Genomic DNA, 11685 nt, shown 5'->3' on the forward strand with positions numbered 1-11685 from the left:
ACTCCGTTGAAGTAACGTACTTTAGATTTCCGTGGTGTTAGCATATGATAAGATTGTGAGCTCTGTTACTGCTGGTAACATGTGCACTGCATGTGATTAACCAGCTTAGATGTAGAAGAGTTTGTCTTAAGCGGCCCATCCACGTACGAGTCTGACTTGCAACTCTGGCTCGGCGAGCTTGACTCGTGAGCCGGGCTTGGATATATTTCACCACACATGCACAGCAGACTCGCCTCGTGACACCCAACCCACAAACGAGTTTGGCTCGATGGAACCCGAGCCGAGCCGGACTCGTACGTGGATGGGCCGCTTTAGATGCTAATCTTTTTCGTGCTTGTGACATTGCTGGGAATGTAGAGTCTGAATAATGATGTAAAGATATTTTATATCTTTTGGAAGACTGAAATTAGAAAGGTACATTAACATCTGTATATGAATGTGACAGTGTAGTGTTTATACTTCCTTATCTGTTTTACAGAAATATGAATATTACTTACAGAGCTTGGACTATGGTGGATATGGGAATACGTATGCTGGGCACCAGGTTGCGGCAGCAGCCGCCTCGCAGTATGCTAGCTATTATGCTCAGAGTTATTCCCCATATGCTGTGTCTGGGTCAACAAGTTCTGGTAGCACCGGGGGAGGAACCACAGTTTCAGGCTATCAACTATCCTCAGGAGTGCAGCACAATGCAGCATTACCAGGTAGCAACTCTGTAAAGTCCCATTATCTCTTCAAAATGCACTTTGCGATGGGAGAAATGATATTTCTTGAAAGAAGGACAATAAGAATTATCACCGCGATTTTCAATGAATATATAGGGGAGTGGAGTTGAAAATCTTTGCATTCTTAACACTTGCATGTAATGAAAGTGAATGGCCAGTTTTCACTCCAGCTAATTTAACCCCAGGGAGAGACTCCAGTACTCACTGGATACGAGGCTACGTGGGTCCCTGATCTGCTCTATATTTAGTAGGGAAAGGAAGATCCAACCCTGCAATTATCCATCTCACAACCCAGTTAATGAATCATTGATGTGGATCCTCACAATGTCATTTAGCAAAATCACTGTTTACTGTGAGAATCTAAGTAATATAATTAAATTCCACCTTTTTTGTATCAGATATTTTTATATCGTAGTGTGAATAAATAACACTGTTTGAACACCCATATAAATGCAATCTGTAGTTGTTTGTATTTCCATGAACTTGACTGGCAGTAACAAACACAAAACATCCCTATAAAAATTATTGAGATTTTTATCATACTTGAAATGGCATTATTTTTATTTTATTTTTTAATTTGGACATATTATGTTACAGCATGCCAAGTTTTCATATTATTTTTATATTATTAACATACTGTCTCAGTATTATAATTTTAATCTAGTGCCTGTCTTCTGCATTTGTTTCCATTGTTCCTACAGATAGCCCAAGTGGGTTCCAGCTGTCTGAAAATGGTCCTGTATCACCTGTTAAAACAGAATCCAATGGTCCTGGAAGCAGTGGTAGTGGGCGACGGGCACGAGAAGGAAGTGGCGGAGAGGGGGCATCTCGCTCCAGCAGAGGGCGTGGCCGTCGTCAGAACAATCCTTCACCCAGCAGCCCTGAGAGTAACCTGGAGCGAGTATTTATATGGGATCTGGATGAGACAATTATCATCTTCCACTCTCTACTCACAGGGACCTTTGCTACACGTTACGGCAAGGTGTGTTAACTTCACAGTAAATTCTTGTTTCAGTATTATTATTTTGAGTAAACATAACGAACTCTTCACCAGAAACTATTGGGATGAACAACTAAAGGAGGGTGATACATGAGACATACGGCACACATGGGTGATATGAGATATGTGTACAAAATTTTGCTTGGAAGGTCTGACAAGAAGAGACCATTCAGAACTTCTAGGTTTAAATGGGAGAATAATATTAAAATGTGTCTTGGGAAAATAGAATTAGATTCATTTGGCTGAGGATAAGGAATGGTGAATAAACTAGAATTATATTAGTACTTATAAGATGTTGTTCTTCCCTGTTTAGGATGCCCACTCTGTGGTTCAGCTGGGTTTCAGGATGGAGGAGATGGTTTTCAATCTTGCTGATACACATTTCTTCTTCAACGATGTTGAGGTATGTAACACATCATGGATCCACAGTTCCAATACACTGTTTGCTGTCCCGACCATCCCGTTATGCTGATTGGCAAACTGTTACAAACTTGGTGCATATTTAGTTTGGGTTTATATTTCATTGAACATTTTTACTTTCAATTTGTATACATGAAAATACCCATCATCATGTAAATTTGATGTTTCAAAATAATTTTGTTCAAAACTGGAAATTTGATACTACCAGTTGATATCAAACCTCACATTTGAAATCTGTAATAGGAGTTTTATGCTTTTTTTAACAGATTTGATTAAATTTAATACTGGTACTGCATAATAAAATCAGAATTCAGAATAATACTTTCAGAAACATTTCCATATGTTATATCTTCCAGTTAAAGTAAAATGAATTTGGAAGAATGAAAGAAAGATTTTTGTAGATTTTTGAGGTTGTTTGAGATAATTATCATCACTGTTGAAACTAATAAGCCTAAATATTTAAGAAATCGTTTTAAGTAATTGCATGAAATTTTCAGGTTACATTTAATACTGCCTTAGTGTATATCCTTTAAATGTGTTCACTTCCACATAAACATTTTCCTTTTCCACACACTTCAAAATGGCTGTCTTTATAGGCATGAGGCAACCACATGTTTACAAAGATTGGTTCAAGAAACTTTTCTTAATTGTGTAGAATGGTCTGAAAGTTTCATACCAGTTTGTTTACCTTTAAAAAAAGCATAATTTTCAAAATGTCTTAAAAATTTAGCTAGTCCAGAGCATGGAATTTAGCGTTGTTGCACATGATACTAGATGCATTTAACTGATTTAGCATGAGTCATGAGATGTGCTGACGTATTCCAGGAGTGTGACCAAGTGCACATCGATGATGTTGCATCAGATGATAATGGCCAGGACCTCAGTTCATACAATTTTGGGTCTGATGGTTTCCATGCAGCTGCTAGTAACGGTAATCTGTGTCTGGCTACTGGAGTTCGAGGAGGTGTCGACTGGATGCGGAAACTCGCCTTCCGTTATCGGAAGATCAAGGACATGTACAATAATTATAGGAATAGTGTTGGGGGTAGGTACACACAAGCCCATGTGTCATTTATATTCCATTAGCATTGATTTTTTAGCTATGTTGTCACTGCTTTTAGTTTGTTAATCATGGTCAATGTTAAGTTTTGCAACTTTTTGCCTTACAAAATTCTGGATCTAAGAGATTTCTACAGAAGTCCATGACTTTAATTTTATTTACATCATATCTAGAATGTACCATTTATATTCAATTATCTATGTTATCGGAAAGGAGGGGAAGTATAAATACTCTACAGACATGGATGATCCAAAATTATCGTATTTTCTACTTTCACAATGCATCAAGAAGTATGTGCACTAATGTCATCATAAGATCTTGCTTTATGAATGATATCAAGCTTGGTTTGTGATGAGGGGCAAGTGTTTTATCCAGAGACCACCGAGTTTTACGCAGTGTTAAACGTGTCGAACTGCAGCTGGACTCGGAATATCAAGAAATGCTCCTGTGTATACCATAATGAATTAGACTAAAGTTAGCCATCTGTTGCTCAATCATATGTATGGCTCATAAGTTTCTTTTAATAATAATAGATGTGTATCTCTGTCAGGACTTCTAGGTGCAAAACGGGAGCAATGGCTTCAGTTGCGCTCAGAGATTGAGGCTGTGACAGACAATTGGCTCACGCTTGCCATCAAGTGCTTAACACTTATCAACTCCAGGTGAGCACAGTAGAATGTAATACAATGTAACTCCTAGTAATGTGTGTACTGTTGTAACTATTTCCCAAATGTAAAACCACTTTAATCATTGCAAATGTTTAATAATACACTGATTATTTTGCTCTTTGCAGGTCAAACTGTGTGAATGTTCTGGTGACAACTACACAACTGGTTCCTGCACTAGCAAAGATTCTACTCTTTGGACTAGGAGGAATTTTCCCCATCGAGAACATTTACTCTGCTACAAAGATTGGTAAGTAATTACCTCAAACCTTGGATCTTACTCCAGTGACAGTTACTTTCCAATATTATGACAGTTTATTGGTTTCACTTCCCAGCATCACCACTTCAGACCTGTAGGTGAATGTAATATGTTCTCCAAAACGCTGAATAAAATTGGGTTCATTTGTTATAGATTTATCCAGTAATTGCTGCTTATTCTTTAACTAATATGAGTTTGTGTTATAGGTAAGGAGAGTTGTTTTGAGCGCATTGTATCAAGATTTGGGCGCAAATGCACATATATAGTGGTTGGAGATGGGCAGGATGAGGAAGCAGCAGCCAAGCAGGTAATGTGCCACATTCACGTTACTCGACTTACATTCGTCACTGTTACTATTAACAGTTCTCTGGTTTGAAGATTTCTGTCTTCTGGGTTGTTGCTCTGTGTAGTCTGGTTGATGTTAACCAGACTACACAGCGCAACAACCCAGAAGACAGAAATCTGCATACTCACCGCTGTGAAAACCTCAAATCTTACAATTCTCTGGTTTATTCAGGTTGATTCATAATTAATTAACAGATGTTGCTCCCAGCCAGTACCTCCATACTTTATCACATGACACCTGTTTCGTTTGCAGCTCAACTTTCCATTCTGGCGAATATCAAGTCATAGCGACACGGCCGCCCTTTATAATGCTCTTGAGATGGACTTCTTATGATGTGGAATATTGTGTGAGGTGAGAATATTATCTGAAAATAAACTGTGATCCAAGTCAGGTGTGCGTGCGTGTGTGTATGTGTGCAGTTCAAGGAAGCAGATTGCTGACTGATAAACACCGAGTGTAAAGTGTTCAAATAAATTATGATACGGGGAGTGGGTGTGGAAACCACTTTTACTTGCAAAGATAGAAGATTGCTGCAGTATTCGATCACTTACTAGCAGGTTTTGATGTTTTACATTTCTGATAACATGTTTTTTCTGAAAGAAGAATGATGCAAGTCCAATTGATCTGTAGTACATTTGAAAATATTTCATACAAATTTCCTGGCTCTTTCAGCTGTTATTTAAATATGATTTTATTTGGTATAAAAATTGTCTGAAGGTAAGTCATCTACACACCTTTGCACATTATTGAAATCATTATTCTTGATATCAAAATACTGAAGCAATGATTAAAGAATATTAATTTCACATTAAAACAGTCCACAAAATTGACAAAAAAGAAGCAAATATTTCTGTAAGGATTTAAAAACATATACCAGGGTCAGTACCAAGTTCCGTGAAAGGTTTGCTGCAGTAGTTGATTCATTGCACCAAAAATTATATTCAACATTGTTTAATATCTGAAATATATTTGAGGTACAGAATATTTTAGGAGTAAAGGAAACTCTTGAAATGTCTTGAAATATGCTTCAGACAGGAGACAATGACCAACATTCTTCTTCTTCTTCTATGGCTCTCCAGTCCGTATTCGGTCCATGGCCTCCTCTCCTCTTCAATTCGGTACACTCTTAGGTCCGTCTGTCTGAGGCTTTGATTGAGGTTTCGAAACATCTTCCTTTTCACGGTGCAAGGTTGTTAGCCTTGCGACCAACCCCCCAACCTGGAGGACCAGGGTACCAGGGTACCTGTCTTAGTCTGACCTCTCCCCCTCGACCAATCTGGCTAGGAAGGCCCTACCAGTAGCTATGCTACCGCCAGCATAGCTCTTGGGGTCACTGAGGTACTCAAGCACCACCACCACGACAAGGTGCAGGTACCATTAAGTGGGAATGACCAACATTACTGCAGTTTAATCAACATAACATAACCTATGTGGAAAGGCGAATAGTGGAGAAAATGGGCCATTTCTTAAAAACAAACCTATAAATCACTGCCTAAATTGGAATAACTCTTGCCATTTTAGGAATTGTCTACATTGCACTGATCCAAAATAACAGCTTCATGACTAACATAATGCAGTCTTTGAAGCTAAAACCTTATTTATGGGACATTCAGTCTAAAATGAGATCTGTAATACTTATGGTGTGCACTACTCTGTGGTGTGTTTCCAGACATAATCTTGTTCTGCATCTTTCAAAAATTTCTATGAACATAAACTCTGACTGTATAATGCGATCATTTCTTCGATGTGACATTTCATGTTGGTTTAAAATCCTATGTTCTATCTTCTATTTTTTGTACTTTTTATAATTCTGTTGTTATACTGTGTCTATTTGCCCCATTTATTGCAAGAATATTGAGTGAAAATGTGTGGACAACGAAGAGGAAGAATTTGATCTCACATTGTTACAAAATTAACTGATACCAAACCTTTGAAGGTTTTACATGGTGATACAAAGTCAGTAGACAAGGGCATTGGCTTCATGAAATGCAGGAAGTAGTAGCGAGGGTGTTGGAACTAGGGCAAGGAATGTGGCCACACTCCATCAGTGTTTCTTCACACCGTATCATGGGTGATGGATGACATCAGCAAGCACTCAAGGGAATAACAAATTCAACAGCTGTATTATTATAAATTAACAGTCATATGCAAGGTAACTGTTGCAGTGATAATCCAAGGTCATACTCCAACAATATGCTGAAAGAGTGCCAGATGGACATGTTCAGGCCCATAAGGTGTTCTTTGCTCAAGGTAAAAAATGGATATCAATTCATTCTTGAGTATCAGAAAATATCCCCTTTGCTATAGTATTGGTAGCTTACAAGCTTACTACATTGCTTGCTGTGAGGATCAAACCTGAAGACTTTGGGAAGGAGGGGCAAAACATTGCTGGGGTGCTATACTAGTGCAGTAAACAGTGCTTTTGCTGGTAGTCACTTGGCTACTGCTCTACATATCAAACTTTGAAACATTTTCATTAAATTTCTAAATTAATGCTAATTTAACCATGGGCAAGAGTAATGTTCCTAGAACCTGTGTCGCAGTGTGTTTGTTCAAATGCGTGGGACTTTCTTTCAGAGAGTACTGGTGTTGATCCTCTGTCACATTTGAGTGCAGATTATTCTTGTTACAGACCTAAGTGTTCATATCTGTCTTAAGATTAAAAACAACCTTTGGGGAAGTGGAATATACCTTTATGAAATTTGAGGTTTTCATAGAGGCCGTAATGTTCGTGCTGGTCTTCTGAGTTTTAATGCCGAGTAGACATTTGGAAATGGAGATGCCTGGTAGATATTCTTCTGAAACAATGGTATAATGGTGTCTACCCAGATGTCCACATGATCTTACAACCCAGAAGACCAACTCTGAAGTATACCTGCCCATGTTAAATCGTAGGTCCCATCTGCAGGCCATCATCGATTGTGATTATCTGACCATCAGTAGTAATTAGTCTTCTTTATGAGTGCTCCCACCCAGAAATGGATTCCAGATTTGCTTTTAGTTTGGCAGAAGCCAGTAAAGGCAATAACAGACCATCCTCTGGGTGCCTCAGAAACCCACCCACTACCCTTTGTTAATTTATACATCATAAATCCTTAAATACTGTTTTCAGTAATGGAGGAGCCTCTTACAAAACACATATATTTTGTTTGTCTTTTCCCCAGATCATTATGTACCAGTTTATATATTGTTGCTTGCCATATATATGAAGTATCAGTGCACGTAAGTCCCTCATTTCTATGTAATGGGAACAGTAGAAGTAATCACTACATCTGACCACAAGTGACATTTGTTGTTTGAATGCAATGGGCTTTTATATTCCTTCTTTATTATAAATGCTAAAGATTCTGTTATGTGTAAGGAATTTAAAATCGCAGCTAAAGACTTTGGTTTGCAGTAGTTGAATACTTTTATGGTTCCTTTGGCTCTCATTTGATTGCAATGATTGGATTACAAGTAAACCTTCGGATAAATCTTAATAGCCAGTTGTCAAAACAGACTACTCTCAGGCCTGTGATTAAAATATAACTCTTAATATTTGTTTGATAATTCTGATGGTTACTCTTATACTTTAAATAAACATCTGCATTGTGAATGAAGATTACAGAAGATGTGAAGATGCTAGTGTTTTAGGGTACAAGTGATGGAGTGAGCTGACAAAAAAGAATGCTTAAAACTCTTTTCCTATTAAGTGACTTGCCTAGCACAGCCATTAAAATAAGATATGAGAAAATGGCATAAAAGTGAAAATGTTGAAAAAACACGTAAAACTTGTAAATTGTAATCTGTACTTTTCTCTTGATTTTCTCTTACAAACCTAAGGTAAATAATAAATACTGTGTATATTAGTCATAGATGGAACAAAGAAAAAAAAAAGATTTTTAATTATTGTAGGTACATATCATCGAATTATTTAGTAGCATATACATTACATTCATTAATATAATTTTTTCTCCCTTCAACCAAATGTATTTGAAAGAATTTGTATAATGTTATATGAGCCAAAGGATTTGCTTTGTAAAATAAGTATGAGGATGCAGTAACACTGGAAGTTATGTTTGGTAGAACATCTTGGAAGCAATGTTTCCTGTAACTTGAAAGTGTTAAACTAATTGTTATATGCAGTGAAAATTTGTGTTAAAATACAGATGCGATGTGTGCCCAATAAAGGGAGTTAAACATCTCATTGCAGAGGATAAACTTCTGCTTAACCCTTATGCTACAATATTAAACTTTAGTCCTGTTCCCTTTAACTACATTATACTGCAAAATTTGACATTAGTCTACATCAATGAATTATCTTCTTTCAACTGTCACTTAATATTACATTCAGAGCTGTGAAAATGCTTTCTTACTGATGTGGATAGTGCTATCATTTAATTTGAAGATTATGCAAATGCTCTACATAGATCTTTGATGGAACTAATGTGTTTATCACCTTATCTATGAAGTATATTTAAAATTAGTTGATTGTTGCTTGAGATATTAAATTTTAAGATAAATACATTTCCTCTATTATAGTGTTCTGAGCAGAGTGTGGGAAAGTTTGTCTACATATTTTGTTATACTGAAGGTAACTTTTATTTGGGGGACATTATTGAACTGCACACAGCAAACAGGATCCATTGCTTCTATGGAATGTTGGTTAATATTTTTCATAACCTTTACATGTATTTTCCTTTCATCATAGCATAGTATCAAGAAGTTACAGAATGAAAAAAAAGCTTTGTCAGTTCTAAAATCAGGATGATCTTCAGTATAAAGGGATATTGTACATTCCTGCTTAAATGTATCTGTACATTTTGTGAAATGCAGTTTGACATTTACTTCCTTTGATGCATGTTTGTTTGCAATGACAAAGATGTAAAAAGTTATTTTGTAGGTGACAAAACCGTTGAAATAGCAGTACATAAATAGGATAGTTGATATTTTTCATTGTCCGTTAATAAAGAGACAGCAGGAAAACTGTAGCCTGATGTGATTAAAAATTTGTGTATGCATGTGCAGGCAAACTTTAATACAAATATTGTCTGTTGCCCCGCTTAACCCTTTACTTTCGGACGCTACTATAAATATATATACATACACCGTGCCCTGCTGGGAACTTACGAAAATATCAAATTGTACATGTTACCATGACTATTAGTCGCTCATTGCACAGGTAACAGCCAAAGATGAATAAAGAACTGAATTTTTTTCATCCGTGCACTATCACCTATGGTTATATATTATTTGGTCGAAAGAGCAGTGGTTGGAAGTTTCCGCACAAGAAAGGACCGTTGTTTTGGCGTATGGAAGTTGTGAAACTTGGTAAGTGAACATGGTTATCCGTTTTAATCCTGAAATACTTGCTATGTAGTTCACTGTCAGTAATACCTATTATAATGTCTACAAGACTGTAAATTCATCATGAACAAAGCTTACGGTAAGTCAGTTTACCCGTGTATGTTTTTTATGTGTAATTGTAGACAATGTAAATTGAATACGTATTTCGCGTACATAATATTTTCAGCAAAGATTTTTGAAACATGGAAAATGGAGTTTTAAATGGTTCACAAAATTGCAAGTTCGTACCGCCAAGGAATTAACATTCATAATCCCATCCATGTGCGAAGCATATTTGCCGTGCAAGTTCGTGCCTGCCTCCACATTTTCTTGACTTTTACAGGTAAACGTCCAGGAAAACTTTTTAGATGATGTCAGAGAAGTGTGCGATGGCTTGGGTCATAAATCAGTTTTGGACTTCAAGGAACTGGTTTGATACTATGGGTAGGTAAATTTGAATGGTTGGATAATTACATGTATGCATTTATAACTGATTTATGCAAGTTGGTATGAGTTGTATTGTGGTTGAATACAGGTGTAGGTTAGAAACTGTTTTCAGATCTGGTCTGAATGAGAGCATGATCAAGTGTGCAGTTTCAAACTGATGTTAATCTCCGTGTTCTTTTTTGTGTTTAATTAGAGACTAATTTGTGACTAAGTGGTACTTGTAAAATATTTGTTCAGAATAGTCTTGCAAGGCTACTTGTAGATTTGTCTGATAGAAAGGAATAAAAGACAACCTAAAATTGCCTGCAGTAAGTTTATTACTCTTTACAGTTCTTACTGTATTTGCCTGAAACTGACTAAATTAATTTGTGAAATCAGCTGATGGGCTTTGGAAGTTCATGTTGTTTTCTCCTGTCTGCCATTGAAATTTGTTCATTCCTGTAAAAATACACTTGAAATTTTTACATTTTTGTTGCCACTTTTGTAAATCATAACATTTTTATTACTTGGTTTCGGGGAAACATGGATTTTCATGAAACTAGATTATTGTTTAAAATGAGGGCAATTAGCAATTCAAGATGATCACATCCCTTAAATAAGATTAAATGTCTTTCTGAACCGATACATGGGCTTATGCTCCTGGTTTACCATTGAGCAGAATGTCCATAGCAACGTGGGAGCTGCCCATCATGCAGTATGGTCCTTGTTGCAGTATCGGAGAGCAGCTCTGCCGCTTAGGTAGGTGTGTGGAGGAATGGCATATTCCATGACCTTTCTGTAGTCCATTGGGCGATGATATAAAAGAAAAACCATGCCAGTTACATGAATAATAGCATAATCCTTTTATAAGTATGACTAAATAGAATAACTTGTTGGAAGCAGTGTGGATAATCATGTTGCCTTTGTTCTTGTATATCCTAAATTTTGTTTTGGTAGTGTAAGATTTTGGTGCTTCAGTTTATTGTTTATGTATGAATTGACGTTAAGTTGGATTACAAACTTAAATTATTGGAATTGTTGAATGTTCAGTAGAATAAAGTGTATGACATACAACCATATATTGCAGGTGACTGATTTTTATTCATTCAAAGAAGCGTAATCCTGTTATGTTTGCCTATCCTGTGTTATTTGTTAAACCAAATTATACCATTCATGTATTCATCTGAGCAGTGTTCAGTTATGTAATTTCAGAACTGAGTTAAAGCTTTGAGCTTAAATTTTAAAACAATTTCAGGTGAGACATCATGTTGCATATGATGAAATTTCCACGCCAGACATGTAGAAGTCTGTGGGTGGTTACCTGTATTGGAGCTTGGTAGCATGTCAAGAGTGCATCGAGAGTCATTTGCTGTTGCCAGATGGGTTGTTATGTGGAGGTGAATGAGATTTATTCCATTGGACAAAGCATTCTCACGAGGGATGACGAGGTATGTTCATG

At 36.7% G+C, this 11685-nt stretch overlaps 2 protein-coding genes across 17 annotated transcripts in view; both read left to right on the top strand.

Moving 5' to 3' along the window:
• Positions 1-8530, top strand: part of eya (eya transcriptional coactivator and phosphatase 2) — a 140091-nt gene extending 131561 nt beyond the window's left edge. For 7 of the 9 annotated variants that reach the window (XM_022062646.2, XM_022062647.2, XM_022062650.2 and 4 more), the window contains 8 exons: positions 479-704; positions 1427-1707; positions 2039-2128; positions 2971-3190; positions 3756-3867; positions 3999-4120; positions 4336-4436; positions 4728-8530. In XM_022062646.2, the coding sequence (XP_021918338.1) occupies positions 479-704; positions 1427-1707; positions 2039-2128; positions 2971-3190; positions 3756-3867; positions 3999-4120; positions 4336-4436; positions 4728-4808 (1233 nt within the window). In that variant the 3' untranslated portion in view covers positions 4809-8530. The remainder of the gene's footprint in view (positions 1-478; positions 705-1426; positions 1708-2038; positions 2129-2970; positions 3191-3755; positions 3868-3998; positions 4121-4335; positions 4437-4727) is intronic. The other 2 variants (XM_022062651.2, XM_022062649.2) reach the window with 2 other exon arrangements.
• Positions 8531-8663: 133 nt separating this feature from the next.
• The window catches only part of LOC110829159 (neuropeptide CCHamide-1 receptor-like), an 82075-nt gene continuing 79053 nt past the window's right edge, over positions 8664-11685 (top strand). The window contains exons 1-4 of one of the 8 annotated variants that reach the window (XM_087342954.1): positions 8664-9785; positions 10144-10244; positions 10906-10985; positions 11482-11674. In XM_087342954.1, coding sequence (XP_087199080.1) covers positions 11606-11674 — 69 coding nt within the window. In that variant the 5' untranslated portion in view covers positions 8664-9785; positions 10144-10244; positions 10906-10985; positions 11482-11605. The other 7 variants (XM_087342957.1, XM_087342962.1, XM_087342955.1 and 4 more) reach the window with 7 other exon arrangements.

Source organism: Zootermopsis nevadensis, unplaced genomic scaffold, assembly GCF_977971745.1.
Source record: "Zootermopsis nevadensis isolate Lab colony 2312 unplaced genomic scaffold, Znev_1.0 Znev_ptg000004l, whole genome shotgun sequence".
Taxonomy (NCBI): domain Eukaryota; kingdom Metazoa; phylum Arthropoda; class Insecta; order Blattodea; family Termopsidae; genus Zootermopsis; species Zootermopsis nevadensis.